Source organism: Anolis carolinensis, chromosome 3, assembly GCF_035594765.1.
Source record: "Anolis carolinensis isolate JA03-04 chromosome 3, rAnoCar3.1.pri, whole genome shotgun sequence".
NCBI classification, from domain to species: Eukaryota; Metazoa; Chordata; class Lepidosauria; order Squamata; family Dactyloidae; genus Anolis; species Anolis carolinensis.
The window spans coordinates 235,365,343-235,383,142 of NC_085843.1; the positions used below are offsets into that span (position 1 = coordinate 235,365,343).

Consider the following 17,800-nt stretch of genomic DNA (forward strand, 5'->3'; position numbering starts at 1 on the left):
ACTTTCTAACTTATAGAAGGAATAGTCATGCAGAGAGCCTGCTTCCCAAAGAACAGAAACATTTTTTTAAAAAACACAAAGAGATAAAGTATTAGGGATTGTTTTAGACTGGAACAAAAGCTTTGTTTTTGTGAGACTGAATAATAATAGTGTTGCCCTTTTTACAGAAGGAACTGAGAGACAGATTCGTGTAATGTAATCCCTTGAACTACAAGCAGAACAAATATAGCACAGCGCACAGATGGTTACAGAACAAGACATCCAGTGCAATCTGACAGCACTGCACTTTTTTTGAGGGGGGAAATATTGAAGTCCGCTCAGCTTCCCGTCATTCTGCTTGGAGGAAGCTTCAGGGTTGCCTTTTGATGCAGTGCTGTCTTCCCTTGTGCCCTCTCAAATGCTGAGCCTCTGCAAAGTCACAGACTCCTTATTTATCAGCAATTCCAAGTCAGCCTGCGACGAGAGCCTCCTCGCTCAAGAGAGAATTACGTTCTGTCTCAATGTCTCCAGGCAGCAGCCATTCCCAAGTGCTCAGCAAATCCAAACGTTGAGGATTCCCGTCTTTGACGATCCTTCAGAGGACTTGTATAAGTATTTTGATCGCTGCAGCAATGCCATAGAAAGCATAGTTCAGAATGGCGGGAAATGCTTAGTCTATTGTAAAAACGGTCGCAGCAGATCTGCTGCCATCTGCACGGCTCACTTGATGAGAAACCAAAATCTCAGCCTGAAGGAGGCCTTTGAGGTATTATGAGCATGAATGGGGGGGGGGAGGCATGGGGGTGATACTCTGTCTTTATTATATAGCTCTGTTGTTTTAAGCTGTCAAGAAGTATTTCAACTTGATATGAAGCAAACATTTAGGCAATATTTGAATTGCTAAGATTTGGAGGGAAAAGGTGTTTTAGTGCACCTTTTAAAAGGAAATCAACCACAGTGAGATCGTGATATATAGTCAGCCCTTCATATTTGTGGATTTGACTTTTGTGAATTTGATTATTCATGTCTTTGATTAAAAATATTTTCTCTAGGAATCTTTAGGTCCTCCAGTGGGGTTCTCTGATGATCTTCCAGAGAAAGTTGACCATAGAGTTGTGTTGGATTGGAGGACCTAGAAACTCCTGGAGAAAAATTCTCTCAAGTTAAAAAAAATGCATTTTTCTCCAGCATGGTCAACTGTGAAATATGCACATATGGTATTTCCTGTGCTTGTGCAAGCGGCACCATATGTGCGGATTTCACAGGTGACCACTTGGAGAAACAAGGTTACAGGTAAGCAACCTCTACTTTCCCCTGTATGGTTTGTCACTTTTATGGGGATCAAATGCCCTTAGCCGCAGCTAATGCGATGGGTTGATTATATTCTGAAGTGTGGCTGCTTGCCATTGTGTCCCAATATCACACACACACACACACACACACACACCCAGGAGTAGCCAAACTGCTGGTAGCTCTGTGAGTGTGTAGAGATACAAATGCACTGTGCATTCCCCAGGATATCACACTGTGTTGTTGCAGGAAATCAGTTCCAGTGTAACTGTGTTGCTACATTCTGAGCAAACAAGAATCTTGAGAAAAGTTGTCTTTGTCCCAACTAACCTATAATTCCCAGTACTTTGACCCTGTGTGCTTTCATTTCATTATACCACTGAAACCAAGATACAGTATAATAAACACAACTTCGTTATCTTTGCAACTTGAATTAACTCTCCCAGTCACATTGCAGAATTGCAGCCACACTACAGAACTATAGCAGTTTGACACCACATTAACTACAATGGCTCTTTGCTGTTGACTCTGGAATTTGCATTTTGTGAGATGTCTATCCTTTTCTGCCAGAGGCCTCTGGTGCCACAACAAACTACAAACCCAGGATTCCATAGGTTGGCGTTACAGTAGTTAAAGTGGTGTCTAACCCCTGAGATTCTGCAGTGTGGATAGCCTCAGTGTCTCACTAAATCTCTTCTGCTACTTCCTTCACTTAAAACCCATTGAATTGATACATCAATTTACATTTTAAGATGTCAACTTTGGGGATCAAAAAAGGCTTTAAATCAAAATTAGGCCAATTTATTGAGAGACATTGGCAGGTTTGTCAATGAGTAGGTATTAATACCCAAGTATTTCAGAAACACTGAATGCTGGAATTATTCTCCTTGCATCATCCACTGGCTCCTTCCACTGCAATTTGCTTTGGAGAAGGTGCCATATACTAGAGCCTCCAGAAATTTCCTTCCCTCTTGACGTATTCTCATTTGTCAGACTTTGTGGAATGACATGCTCTCAGTAGTTGTGATTTATGCTTAATGACACTACCAGTCCTCACCCCTTGGGCATCAACAGAATGTGACCCTACATCTGAGGTTTTGGCTATGAATTCTTAAGAGCATGAGCTGTTCCAGACTTGGCAACTATATTCATAGCTGAAAAAACATCATCACACGTGACTTGTCTGAAGGTTATTGTTTTTTCTCATCTCAGTATTGCCTCAAGAAGACGTTGCTAGGGTTTTCCATTGTTCACAAAACTAATGTGTCTATAGATAATAATGGGACAAAATGTGTGTATATTAGAGGATGTGATACAACTCTGATTGTTCCTTTATCATAAAAAATACTCCTTTACTTGGGTCCAGTGTTAATGCTGCCTTTGGGAAGTTACCTTCCTAGATGATGCCTGGAAAAAGGAAAGAATTAAGACCCAAACAGAGTTTAATCCATTCTACAGATGAACTTCACTGTGCAGTTTTTACTGACCACCACTCTTAACAAAGTGATGTTGCCATGTATTGTCGAAGGCTTTCATGGCCGTAATCACTGGGTTGCTGTGAGTTTTCCGGGCTGTATGACCATATTCCAGAAGCCTGCCATGGATGTGGGCAAGGCGCCTGGGGAGGGGGGGGGGCTTCTGGAGCATGGCCATGCAGCCCGGAAAAATCACAGCAACTCTACTCCTATTGTGTTGCTGTGGGTGTTTGGGCTGTGTGACGGTGTTCCAGGGGCATTCTCTCTTGGCATTTCCCCCACATCTGTGGCAAGCATCCTCAGAGGTTGTGAGTTCTGTTGGAAGCTGTGCAGGTGGGGTTTATATATCTGGCTGCTTCCCCAAGACAGGAAGCTGCAGGGCCATTCAATGCTAATCAAGGTGGTCAATTGCAACATTCCCACTTGCCTCCAACAGACAAGAGTTCTTTCTCCTATTTTGGACATCATTCACAGATATATAAACCCCACTTGTCTAGTTTCCATCAGACTTCACAACCCCTGAGTATGCCTGGAGGCGAAACGTCAGGAGAGAACGCTTCTGGAACATGCCCATACAGCCTGGAATACTCACAGCAACCCAGCCTGCAATAGACCTTACAACCTCTGAGAAGTCTTTAGATTTCTAGAAGTAATCCAATGTATGTGGAACATTCTGCTATATTTGATATTATGTGTTTTCTTTCTCTCCCCTTTCTAGCTTGTAAAAATGGCCAGGCCTGTAGCAGAGCCCAATCCAGGATTTTGGTCTCAGCTACAGAAATATGAAGAGCATTTACAAATGCAGTACCGAGCTGATCCTTCACAAACAATCCCTTCACAATCAGTATGATTCTGCTTCAGTTTATTGTTTTGGGAAAGAGCTGTATGTGCCTAAATAGCCAAGAAGAAAGCCATATGCTGCACCACAGGAGATGTAGCTATCCTGGCCACACTGATTTAGAAAGAGCCATAAAGCTGCAGAGACAATGTTCCTAATAGAAAATGAAACTCTGCTATGCTGAAATGTTATTAAAATGATGTCTGTGCTTCAAAGCTAATTAAGAGGAATCAAGAAAATGTTTTAAAGCATATAGTATTTGTAGGCTACACAGTTGTCTTATTTCATCAAAAATATTTTGAATGTATATGTATACATTAAAATGATAATCAGCTATAACAAAAAGGTCTGTCCAGGTCTGATTCATACATTTTAACAGTGGTTCAAAAGCTCATGCCAGGTAAGGGATGGCACACACAAGGCTCCTTTGGATGGGGTGAAAACTGGTTGCTAAAATGTAAAGTAAAAAGTTTGTTTGGATGTATAGTCTCAAATAATTGTAACCATACTTGAATTTTATGTCACTATTTTCAATTGCAATGGTTTCTGACCACTTATTTATCTGCTTCCAACTATAACTCCTGTCATCCTTGACTGCTGCCCATGTTTGTGCAGGATGTTGGAAGCTGGATTTCAGCTACATCTGGAAATCCACAAATTCCCCATCCCCAATCTACACCAAATTATATCAAGGGGCTTCCTTTCAGATAAGAATGTTTCACTTGGAAAGTGACATATGGAGTAGTCTTTTAAAGAGTGTGCTTCTTTTAACAAGAATTAAATCTTTGGCAACCTCTCTTAAGTGGGCTTTGGAAACCATAGTTTTGAAAAAAATATTTCCCTTTATTACAACCGCTAAAGTGTTTTTTTTAAAAAATATAAAAGAGATCAATAGGACAGAGGCACATTTTTGAGAAGATGAAGTAATAGTGGTAATATTAAAATGTTTAAGCTTTGGCTGCTTGTCTGGACCATCCTTCTTGTTGCCTCCTCTAAAGCTTCTCCCACATCCTTTTTAATGTTCTAAATCACACTCTTCCAAAGCTAATTTTAATGTCTTTAGGAGGATATCAGGGTTTCTTTCCTTAGGCAGTTGAAGAGGTCAACTTAAATGAATCTTTAGCAGGGAAAACCAGAATAATAAGAATACAAGAAACAAGCTTGTTATAAACATAAAAACACAACAAAGACATAATAGTATTCTCTTCTCATTTACTTTCATAAGCATCAGCTATAAACATGTAACAATGATTCTTGCACAAGTGTCTGTGAACATTTCTGACCACTGAAGATTCTGTGGTGCAATGCTTTAAAGCTGAGAGCTATCAGTGGTTGCAGGGACAGAAAGTCAGCTCTCTTATCTGCCATGGGCTCCACATGCAGCCTTAGAAACTATTCAGGAAAATAAATCTAGGAGACTGCAACTCACAGAATTCCCTATCCACCATGGCCAATTTCTAGAAGCTACAGGGTTCCTAAACTCTGGCTTTAGGCAAAGTGGAGACCTTTCCTGCAATATGCAGATGAACAAAGAGATGTGTTGGAAAGGCGCAATTTATACATTCTAAGGCCAACATTCAACAGCTGCCACACAAACACTTGCCAGCCTCACTACTCTGGAAGGATCACGGAGGGCACAGGTTGCTCCTTCATCCCAGGATGCACAAGGCAGGTGGAGAGATCTCAGGTGCTTCTCAGCCCCCACAGCCACTGAGTAGTCATGGAGTAAGCCCAGGGTGCCATGGGTCAATCTTTGCACTCTCTGAAGCAGTGGTTCTCAACCTGTAGGTCCCCGGGTGTTTGGGCTACAACTCCCATAAATCTCAGCCAGTTTACCAGATGTTTGGATTTCTGGGAGTTGAAGCCCAAAACATCTGGGGGTTGAGAGCCACTGCTCTGGAGAGAAGAATGCAGCCTTTGCTCCCTCCTGAGAAAGACACAGATGGCAGTTTCTTCTCTGAATGTGCAAAAGTAGATGGACATTGCCTGTAGTGCCTCTCATTAATCAGTGGTTGGGGGGGACAGAGCTACATAATGGAGCCTCCAACTGACCTTATATCCCAAAGGCACTGTGCAAGGGGCCCATGGAGGCCTCCTTCTGTGATGTTTAAAAGAGTACTTAGTAAAACTGGGAAGGTTGTTCACAGTAAGCTACAACAGGACTATGTGCAATGCCTGTCAACCTATACACATTTAATTGGGACCTACAGTAGAGTCTTGCTTATCCAATCTTCACTCATCCAACGTTCTGTATTATCCAATGCAGTCTGCTTCCCACCCGGATCCTCAGCTGTTTCTCTAGGCAGGTAGGATCACAGATTTTTTTTAAAAAAATCTTCACAGGGCTGATCTTTTTTTATGGATTTAACTTCCAACAATATTGTTACTGAAGGTTCATTTTATGCAATTATATCTTTATTTGTAGTCAATTTTTTGGTAGTCAATGTTTTTGTAGTCAATGTTTTCAATACATTGTGATGTTTTGGTACTAAATTCGTAAATACAGCAATTACTACATAACATTACTGTGTATTGAACTGCTCTTTCTGTTGATATGCTGTAAAACATGTTTTGCTGCTTAATTTGTAAAATCATAACATAATCCTTAATCCCTCCTTATTATCCAACATTTTCGCTTATCCAACGTTCTGCTAGCTCGTTTATGTTGAATAAGCAAAACCCTACTGTACTTCCAAGTTAACCTGGATAGGACTACACTGCCAAGCAACACATAAAAACTATCATTATAATAGCTTGAATAGGAATCCATTTGTACTATTCAGAATTTATTCCTTCCTCAAATACTGCTCATCAATATCCAGTTTGCTAAATATTCTGGTGGCAAGTTCTAAAAAATTTTACTCCTAAAATGATCAGATGTTTATAGCATTCCAGTGCAAGAAAATATGTCATATTCAGCAAGTTCAAAAATAAAAAGAAAGGAAGGATACTCGGGCTTGGGGAATACAATTATGACTTTTCTGTTTTATAAAGCCTGGTCCTCACACATATCCACACCGTGGTTTTGATTATTCCCAGAAGGAAATTATATACATACCATAGTATTCAGTACTAAAATGAAACATGTCTGTCTAAAATAAAACATATTTTGAAGGGAGAGTTCATAATGAGCTGGGAAAGGGAAAATATTAATACAACTAAACGTAGTCTTGGACAGGCACAACCTTCTCCGACTTTTTGATGTAAATGCGAGATTTGTTGGTCCGCTGGGCAACAGCATAATCATATTTTTGGCTTCTGCAATCAAAAAGACATTTGTATGTTTTACATAATCCAAATCTTACTCAAAGAAAATATCAATGTAATGTTTAAAAAATTCTATAGTTTATAGCAGGCATGGGCAAACTCTGGCTTTCCTGATGTTTTGTCATCAACTCCCACAATTCCTAACAGCTGATAAGCTGACTGGGGTTTCTGGGAACTGAAGCCCAAAACACCTGGAGGACCAAAGTTTGCCCATGCCTGGTCTATAGAGATCACTAAAAGCAAATGTTAAGATATCAGTCTAATAACAACAATGAAGTGATACTTGCTGTACTTTGAAAATCCACCTGAAGCAATTCCTAGAATCTATAATCATGCATGCCACTTTGTATTTTAGTATCCCACCCTAACCTGCTTCCATATGCTGGGTTGTCAGGCCTTGTACAAAAGGAACACATCTGTCACTTTCTGATCCATGAGAGGTACAGCACAGTTAAGAGATCTGTGGAGTGGAAATTTCTAGGAGTTCAGATTCCCACTCAGTTTGGGACCAGACAAAAAAGGTATTCAAACCTTTGGTTAGCATCTGGCACAATTAAAACTCTATTCCTCTCATTAATACCTGTTGTTTGACATGAACAATTCAATTACCTGTGTTTTTCTTTGCATCCTGAACATGTCAGGAAGATTCCACCAAGTATAGAAAGCAGGGAACCAGCCCAGCCTACGAACAATGCAGTTCCCAGTTCATATCTGGAAGAAAGAAGATTGAATAAAATGTAGTAAAATCAAAACTAACTATTTTTGTTACTAGTGTAGTGGCTGTGATTAGGACAAAGGTGACACCTGTGATTGTCCAGGATGGGCTATTAAGCCAATGAGGTGGACTGCATACTGGACTTTAGTGCAGACAATTTGGATCAACAGAGAGTGCTTCATTACTATAATCTTTCACCAGTAATCTTCTTGTATCACAAATATCTTATATTTGTGGGCCGGGGATGGAAGGAAAGGGGTGGCTGTGTTTCTTATGTCTCTTGTCGCACTTCAGAACAAGCAAGAGTGAAAAATAGGGAACTGGGAAAATATGAAGTAGTACAATGTCACTGAAGTAACATGAGCAATAGTATCATCCTTAATTGTGCCAATTTTTGTCAGGGTAAGGACAGAAAACAAATAATCAAATATTAGCTTCATTTTTAGCTATGTTGTGATGCAAACTCAGCTAGAATTTAACCAAAAGACCAAAAGGCACCAGGTTCCATCTGATCTACGCTAAGTAGTCATCCCTGGGTAATGCTTGGATGAGAGACAGCAAATGACTACTATGTGCTGTAGGCTATATTTTAGAGGAAGGAATTGACAAAACCACTTCTGAGTATCACTTGACTAAGAGAAACTGACAAGTGATATGAATGCATGTGTGCAAACACACAGTGTTGATTAGTATCTTCAACCCATAATACATATCCTGATCATGTTTTAGTAATGCATGCAAATGCTGTGTTGAACATATGAATGACCATTAACTTACTTGATTCCACCATAAAGTGAATCAAAAAACTGAGTTGTGACCTGTGCTGCATACCACGAAACAGCAATCATTGATGACAGACCTAGAGAAAATAAATACACTATAAGATATATAAACATATTATTCAGACAATATGTAATTGGGCTGTCTCATGATGAATGGAAGGATAGCCTACTAATCTTATGGGTTTCAAACAATTATTTTATTCAACCTGCATAAATCTGCATAAGAGAAAACATTTAGTAATTCTGAAAAAAGGGCAATCTTCCTCCATTCCCACCCTGATCAGTGTTCCCCATGTTAATTTTGGATTTACAGATGTTGACAAATTATAGCTTCCAGAATTCTTGCCCATTGCCCAGGCTGTCTGAGACTTCTGGGAGTTAGTTCCCAAAAATCTGAAAGCCCATGGTTGGGAACAATTGTCCTAAATGTAAGCATGTGTTATGATAGAGGCTATCTGAAAATATTGTGCACATTTCAAATGTCTAAGGATCTACACTGTCATATAATCTAGTTCAATACAGATAATCTGGATTCAGAAACTGGATTATATGGCAGTGTAGATGGGGCCTAAGATTTTACTTCCTTTTGTTTAAACCGCAAAGTCCATTAACTGGAAGCAAGTGCAAAGAAAATAACACCTCAACAGGACAGAATTAACAAGTAGACTATCTCTGAGCTCAGAAAAATAATGTGTTTTTAGGATCAGATCTGGTCTAGCAGTCCCTTCACATGGAATTCCAACTTTGGGAGCAAAAGGCATCCCTGACCCAATACAAAGCACTCCAAAATATATTAGATCCCATTCTAACTTTTGCTAACAACAATTCAGAAAATATATTTTCCTCTTTTCTCATTCTCAGGGAAAGATGCTTCTTTTAAGATGGTGCCAGCATAGCTGCAGTTTTTATGTACCATGCTTCACCAAAAATAAGACACTGTCTTAGATTTATTTTTCCTCAAGAAGAGACACTTTGGCTTATTCTAAGGGGATGTCTTTTTTATTATTAAGTATGGTACAACAATCTACATCTATGGTACGCTGCACAGCCACACCTATCACTATGTCTTATTTTCAGGGTATAGCTTATATTGCACAAATGCTTAGAAATCCTGCTACGGCTTATCTTATAGGTGTGTCTTATTTTTTGGGAAAACAGATTATTAATTTTTTTTTGTAATACAGTATATGTGTGCTATATGTGTATTTCATTATCCGACTAACAAAAAAAAGCTAAAAAGCAGCAAACGTAAAGAAAGAAACAATACTGAAAGAACAGTTTGAATCTACTTATCAATAAACTGGGAGTTTCAATGAGTAAAATACTTTAATTACCAACAGTTTAATCAACTAAAGCATGCAATTCTGATATATGTATAATAATCACTGTTGTAGGATAACTCAGATCTAGAGAAAGTATAAGAAAGATCCACTTGCTTGGCACTTCTATAACAGTTCTAAGTTGATTCTGTAAAATGTTTGAATTTGGTTAAACCAGTCTTCCCCAAAGTCTTGCCCTGTAGATTTGTTGAATTCCTGTAATCATATAACAAGAGGCCATGTACAACAGAATAGTCCAATACATTTGCAATTAACTAGGTTGTAAAAGTCAACCAGCGTGGTGTAGTGGTTTGAGCATTGAACAACTCTGGAGACGAGGATCTGAATCCCCATTTGCCCATGGAATCTCACTGTTGGCCTTGGGGAAATCACACTCTCTCAGCTTCAGATAAAGGCAAAGGCAAACCCCCTCTGAACAAATCTTGCCAAGAAAACCCTGTGAAAGGTTAACCTTAGGCAAGAAATAGTCTGAAATATTTGCTATTGCCTTCCTCTGAAAGGCAATGGCAGTAGTTCAGTAGTTCCCACTATATTTTATAGTCCCAGGTGGTGCAATGGGTTAAACACTTGTATCAGCTGAACTGCTGACCAGAAGTCCTGAAGGTCGGTGGTTAGAATCCATGAGACAGGGTAAGCTCCTGTCTGTCAGCTCCAATTTTCCATGTGGGGACATAAGAGAAGCCTCCCACAGGATGGTAACACATCCAGGCATCCCCTGGGAAATGTCCTTGCGGACGGGCAATTCTCTCACACCAGAAGTGACTCGAATTCACCTCTGACACAATTTAAAAAAAGATCCCAGGTAAGTAAGACAGGAACTTGTCTTTAATCTGGAAGTTTGGCCACTGATCCAGGGTAGTAGAAAAAAATAAAGCAAAAGAGCATTCTAGCTGGAACTCTGATGAACGTTTAAATATTCTGTACTGCGGTAACACTAATGCCACTACTAGTCTCCATCTATAATTCACCTGTTTATTTACGCTGACCCCTGAGATTATTTGACTTTGATTTTCTTAGCATCTGTTTTCCACTGTAGACAATACAGTGCTATACATCTTGTCCCTTAGCTGGCAAATGCAATTCATCCAGTAAGTTTTCTTAGGAACTCTCTTCCTCAGAATGAGAAAAGAATGTAATGATCATTAGCAAGATAAGAAGCAATGAAAGTAATTTCTCAAGTCAGCAAAAGCTCAGGCTGTTTAAAGGATATTTCCTGAATCTCTCAAAGGTTGTCTCATAAATCTGTTTATAAGAAACTGAGCTGGGAAAGGAAACTGCAAGGTCCCCATTAGCACATAAAACTGGCTCCATCAATTGAAAAAGTTACATTGTTGTCCAAAGGAAAACAAACCCAAAATATTTGTAAAATTGTTTTAAAACATATTTCAGGAATAAAATAAAACTGAATTGTGCAAGGCTGAGATTTTCATATGGAGTTACATTGACACAAAATGAGGCAGTAATATTAAGGTTTATGAATACACAGAAAGATATATTCATGTTCTCTAAATATGTTTTGCATTTATAATTGGGTTGTTGTGAGTTTTCTGGGCTGTATGGCCATGTTCCAGAAGCACTCTTTCCTGACCCACATCTATGGCAGACATCCTCAGAGGTTGTGAGGTCTGTTGGAAACTAGGCAAGTGAGATTTATATATCTGTGGAATGTCCAGGGTGTGATAGAGAACTCTTGTCTGCTTGAGGGAGATGTGAATGTTGCAATTGGCTATCTTGATTACCACTGAATGGCCTGTCAGCTTGAAAGCCTGGCTGCTTCCTGTCTGGGAGAATCCCTTGTTGGGAGGCATTAGCTGGCCCTGATTGTTTCATGCCTGGAATTCCCCTGTTTTCTGAGTGTTGTTGTTTATTTACTGTCCTGATTTTCGAGTTTTTAAATACTAGTATCCAGATTTTGTTCATTTTCATGACTTTCTCCTTTCTGTTGAAATTGTCCAATGCGTCTGGATTTCAATGGCTTCTCTGTGTAGTCTGACATGGTAGTTGTTAGAGTGGTCCAGTATTTCAGTGTTCTCAAATAATATGCTGTGTCCAGGTTGGTTCATCAAGTGCTCTACTATGGCTGATTTCCACAGATATATAAACTCCACTCCCCCTGTTTCCAACAGACCTCACACCTCTGAGGATGCCTGCCACAGATGTGGGCAAAACGTCAGGAAAGAATGCTTCTGGAAAATGGCCATACAGCCTGGAAAACTCACAGCAACTCAGTGATTCCAGCCATGAAAGCCTTCTACAACACATAATTATAATTATTTTATTCATGTATCTCTAGCTTTTTCTCAATAATGAGATTCAAGGTGGATAAAAGCATATTTAAAACAATATATATGAAAACTATACAAAATGTTCAATAAAAATAGAAAAGTTATTTGAAAACAATAATACAGTATATAAACTTACAAACATTAAAACAATTAAATTCATTCAAATACTACATGCAAGCCTTCAAACAGCATTACACAGCACCAAAAGCCAATTCCAACCAGGTTCTAAAGCCTGACAGCATAAACATGTTTCAACTTTTTGATGGAAGGAGAGCAAGGATATAGTCATCTTACCTGCCGAGGAAAGTAATGCCAAAGTCTTGGAGCAGACACTTAGAAGGCCCTTTCCCTTGTTCCCACCAAACAAGTCTGAGAAGGTGATGGAACAGAGAGGAGGGTCTCTCCATAGAAGATTGCTCACATGGGTTCATAAAGGACTCATAAAGGGACATACAGTCCTTCAGATAGTCTGCACCCAAGCCATACATAGAGATTTTGTGTTTGTGTGTGTTTTTGAATATGTGTAGTATTTGATAGCTTTATATTAAGAATCTGAAAGGAACATTTCTGACTTATGGGGACCCTAAGGCAAGCCTATCATAGATCTGTCTTGGCAAGTTTTGTTCATAGAAGAGTTTACTATTGACTAAAAGAGTGTGTCACTTAGTGGGTTTCTGCAGCATCCTTGAATCTTCACCCAACTCTCTACACTATTTTGGCTCCATATTACCTTTACTTTATACCATTATCTTTATTTTTGGTATGTAGTCTATCAGACAGTCTCACCTCCCAAAATGAAGATCACTCCACCTGTTATGGAAATCTTTATCTTCGTATTTTCACTAGTAGAGCCAAGTTGAGTACACTTCATACCAAGCAAGCTCAACAGAATACCACACATGCCTGAGATGAGGGAGATGATCATCAGGGCTCGGCATACTTGGAGATAAGCTGTGGAAGAAGGGAAATTGATTAAAGATGTCAGCTTCAATGCAAAACATGTAAAAAAGCAATACCTCTTAATTGATCTAATACTTGATTGGAAGCAATGATGAGCAGGCCGTACATTATTTGGATATCTAAGCATCCTGTACATTATAATGGCTGGAATACACACAGGGACATATACAGTAAATGTATAAGTTATGCTTTGCAAAGAAGAGGTGTGTGTCAAAAGTCATTGTTGTGCAGTGGATATATTTTGTTGCAGAGGTACTGAGATAGCATATTCATTTGTGCCTTGTCTTTGCTAGTTGGGCATTAAGGCTGTGCATCCTATATTTTGCATTGTGGCTGCACATTCTGTACTTTGCATTGACATTACACATTGGGGTTGGGCATCTTGCACTTTGGGTTTCAGTTGTATTAAGATTTGTGAATGCATGACATATATTGTGCAGTACACAATGGCAACCAGTCATTGGCATGTGTTGCACAATTCTACATGCGCATTGCATTGTCATGCGATAACTTATGTCCAAATCTATATCCTATTTCTATGTATGATTGTGGAAGTTGGGTTATGTAAGGCTAAAGGTTTTCCCCTGACATGTCAGACTCTGGGGGTTGGTGCTCATCTCCATTTCTCAACCAAAGAGCCGGCATTGTTCATAGATACCTCCAAGGTCATGTGGCCGGCATGACTTCATGGAACGCCATTACCTTTCCGCTGGAGTGGTACCGATTGATCTACTCACATTTGCATGTTTTTGAACTGCTAGGTTGGCAAAAGCTGGGACTAACAGCAGGAGCTCACTCCGCCCCCCCTCCCCCGGATTTGAACTGCCAACCTTTCGGTCAGCAAGTTCAGCAGCTCAGCTGTTTAACCCGCTGCGTCACCGAGATTATGTAGAAATATGATAATAAGAAAATCAGCTCAGTTGAAAAGTGTTTCTGGAGAAGAGTTCCACACATACTGTTGACTGTAAATAAAAGACAAATGAATGATTCTTAGAGTAAATCAAGCCTGAAATTGCCCTAGAAGCTGAGATGACTCTGCTGAGACTGTCATGCTTTGGGCATATCATAAAAAAATGTGACTTGCTAGAAAATACAGTAGTGTTTGGTAAGGTAGAAGACAGTAGGAGGAGAAGATGACTGCATTACAGGTGAATAGATTCAATCAAGGAAGTCAAAGTTCTGAGTGTCCAAGGCCTGAGTAGGGCTATTGAGAATACAGGAATTTGAAGCTGTCTTATCTATAAGGAAAAGGTTTCCCCTGACATTAAGTCCACTCGTATCTGACTCTGGGGGTTCGTGCTAATCTCCATTTCTAAGATGAAGAGCCCGTGTTGTCTGTAGACACCTCCAAGGTCATGTGGCTGGCATGACTGCATGTTAAAGCAGCTCAGCACTTTAATATGCTGCGCCATCAGGGGCTCCTCTCTTATCTATAAGGTCAACATAAGTGAAAGTAGACTTGACAGCAATTACCATCAGCAAAGGAGATGTTTCATCGAGGTCTTTATTTGTCATGTCCTAATCTGTATTTCTGATAACCTAATTTCTTTTAAAAGAGATAAAATAAAAAGTTGGTAAAGCAGGAGAGATGATCAACTATTTGGTTGTAATTTGCATGATTTATCTAATCTGCATGTTTTTCCTATTACACAGCATCTTCCCTTTATGAAAAACATAGAAGGATATCACTGTTTCTCCCCGATTTCAGGAGTCATCATTATTTTTTGAGACATCAGCAGCCATGGCACTACCATGGAACTAGAGTTATAGACTATGGGGACACAGAGATGAGCAGTAATCATGTCAGTATTCCCACCATTTGGAGACCCTGATGATAAATTGATCTAATTTTTAAACTATTGTGTGTTTTGTAATCTATCTCATTTTATTTCATGTAATTACTAGCATTCATAGGATCATAGAGTTGGAAGAGACCTCACGAGCTATCCAGTCCAACCCCCTGCCAAGAAGCAGGAAAATCGCATTCAAAGCACCCCCGATAGATGTCCACCCAGCCTCTGTTTAAAAGCCTCCAAAGAAGGAGCCTCCACCACACTCTGAGACAGAGAGTTCCACTGCTGAACAACTCTCACAGTGAGGAAATTCTTCCTAATGTTCAGGTGGAATCTCCTTTCCTGTAGTTTGAAGTCGTTGTTCCATGTCCTAGTCTCCAGGGCAGCAGAAAACAAGCTTGCTTCCTCCTCTCTATGATTTCCCCTCACATATTTATACATGGCCTTCATCATGTCTCCTCTCAGCCATCTCTTCTGCAGGCTAATCATGCCCAGCTTGTTAAGCCTCTCCTCATAGAGCTTGTTCTCCAGACCCTTGATCATTTTAGTCGCCCTCCTCTGGACACATTCCATCTTGTCAACATCTCCCTTAAACTGTGGCATTAACCAGCATTAATACTTGTAATCCATCTATACCACTAACAATCTGCAATGCAATTTCTATATACTTTGTTGATAATATTATCAACACATAATATAGAAATTGCATTGCAGAGTGTTAGCGGTGTAGATGGATTAGAAGCATAATCACCTTTGTGGTAAACAGAAAGATCATGAGATGTCACCTACTAGCAAGTATTGATTTATGAAGTAATTTATTAAGCTATTATAACGATAAATGATACAGGATAAATGTATCAAGTGACAAGGACAGGTGAAAAATCATTGCAAGTCCCGTGATTTCTGTTTATATAACAGTCACTTTATTGTGTGACTAAATTAATAACCATTACTTTGAAATATCACTTTATTCTAATGAGTTAGTGGCTCTAAGGCAGGCATGGGCAAACTTGGGCCTTCCAGGTGTTTTGGACTTCAACTCCCACCATTCCTAACAGCCTCAGGCTCCTCCCTTTCCCCCCTCAGCCACTTAAGCAGCTGAGGGGGAAAAGTAAGGGGCCTGAGGCTGTTAGGAATTGTGAGAATTGAAGTCCAAACATCTGGAGGGCCCAAGTTTGCCCATACTTGCTCTAAGGACTTTATCATATCTGCCTGCTATATCACAGTAATCACTTTGAGAAAATGCCAGAAAGTACACATAAATACAGAGAGAGAGAGAGGAGGGAGAAAATGTCAGGAGGGAGAGACAGAATAAAGATGGAACAAAAAAGGAGGAGGCAAAAAGGAAGCCTAGCTCGATTTCGCTATAGTGCAGTGATGGCCAACCTATGACATGCGTGTCAGCACTGACACGCCTAGCCATTTTGGCTGACACGCTGCTGCATGCAGATTGATTGGATGACTGTCTTTTGTGGTCAAATTTGGTGTGATTTGGTCCAGTGGTTTTGTTGTTTACTCCATGGGAATTATGCACATTACATTTATATATATATACACATATACACACACATACACATATATCGATCATTCTATTATTATTCTATTATTATTGCAGTATATTATTATATTATTATTATTATATTATTATTATATTATTCATTATTCATGACTACATTGAAACTAAAATAGAGAGAAATCAGCGTGGAAACTGCAAGAGGTACCATAGATTGTTGTACATGGAAATAATGGTAGTAAATAGTTTTTGATTTATTAAATACAGTTATATATAACAATTATATATTTTTGCAGGAGCCTCCGGTGGCCTAGGGGATAAAAGTCTCGTGACTTGAAGGTTGGGTTGCTGACCTGAATGCTGTCAGGTTCGAATCCCACCCGGGGAGAGCATGGATGAGCTCCCTCTATCAGCTCCAGCTCCATTCAGGGACATGAGAGAAGCCTCCCACAAGGATGGTAAAACATCAAAAACATCCAGGCGTCCCTGGGCAATGTCCTTGCAGACGGCCAATTCTCTCACTCCAGAAGCAACTCCGGTTGCTCCTGACACTGAAATATATATATGTATGTGTATATATATATATATGTGTGTGTGTGTGTGTGTGTGTATATATATATGTTATTAAAACTATATATGTTGTGAAATTATGGTTTTTTTCTCGAAGTGACACACCACCCAAGTCATGCTAGGTTTTTTGGTGAATTTTGACACACCAAGTGCATCGTTGCTATAGTGACTCCCTCCTGCATGGGAATAGCAAAGGCAAGAAATCATGCTCATTCATCCCACATGGCTGCTACAATATCGTAGCTGCTGTGGAATGAAACAATCACATCAAAAACAGTACAGTAGCAATATTGCAACCATTAACAGGTGTTTCTTGTCAGTGAAAAAGATGTGAATCAATAACAATCAAAATATAATGCAAAAACAAGTGAGACAAAACTTCGTGTCCTGCTGTACAATTGAGATTTACTTCCTCATGTGATAAAGCCCTAAGTCAGTATTTCTCAACCTGGGGGTCGGGACCCCTGGGGGGGGTCATGAGGGGGTTTCAGAGGGGTTGCCAGAGATCATCAGAAAACATGTATTTCTGATGGTCTAAGAACCCAAATCCCTCCAATATTTTCTGTTGGTCATGGGGGTTCTGTGTGGCAAGTTTGGCCCAATTCTATCGTTGGTGGGGTTCAAGGGGCTCTTTGATTTTATGTCAACAATAAATCCCAGCAACTACAACTCCCAAATGTCAAGGTCTATTTTCCCCAAACTCCACCAGTGTTCAAATTTGGGCATATTGAGTATTAGTGCCAAGTTTAATCCAGATCCATCATTGTTTGGAGTCCACAGTGCTCTCTGGATGTAGGTCAGCTACAACTTCAGAACTCAAGGTCAAGGTCATCGTTGGTAGAGTTCAGAATGCTCTTTGATTGTAGGTTAACTATAAATCCCAGCAGCTACAACTCCCAAATGACAAAATCAATCCCCTCCCAACCCCACCAGTATTCAAATTTGGGCGTATAGGGTATTTGTGCCTAATTTGGTCCAGTGAATGAAAATACA

General features: G+C 39.7%; 2 protein-coding genes across 2 annotated transcripts in view; one reads left to right on the forward strand and one right to left on the reverse strand.

Annotated features, from left to right (window-relative positions):
- The first annotated feature begins 232 nt into the window (after positions 1-232).
- On the forward strand, positions 233-4,406 carry dusp28 (dual specificity phosphatase 28). The gene is made up of 2 exons (XM_003218401.4): positions 233-745; positions 3,463-4,406. Exons 1-2 carry the CDS (start codon positions 398-400, stop codon positions 3,592-3,594), a joined length of 480 nt encoding a protein of 159 aa, XP_003218449.1. The 5' UTR covers positions 233-397; the 3' UTR covers positions 3,595-4,406.
- Positions 4,407-4,777: 371 nt separating this feature from the next.
- The window catches only part of LOC100563006 (claudin-15), a 28,462-nt gene continuing 15,439 nt past the window's right edge, over positions 4,778-17,800 (reverse strand). The window contains exons 3-6 of the mRNA XM_008106493.2: positions 12,758-12,922; positions 8,342-8,423; positions 7,459-7,560; positions 4,778-6,840 (exon numbers count right to left, since the gene is read on the reverse strand). Of these exons, the coding sequence (XP_008104700.1) occupies positions 6,741-6,840; positions 7,459-7,560; positions 8,342-8,423; positions 12,758-12,922 (449 nt within the window). The 3' untranslated portion in view covers positions 4,778-6,740. The remainder of the gene's footprint in view (positions 6,841-7,458; positions 7,561-8,341; positions 8,424-12,757; positions 12,923-17,800) is intronic.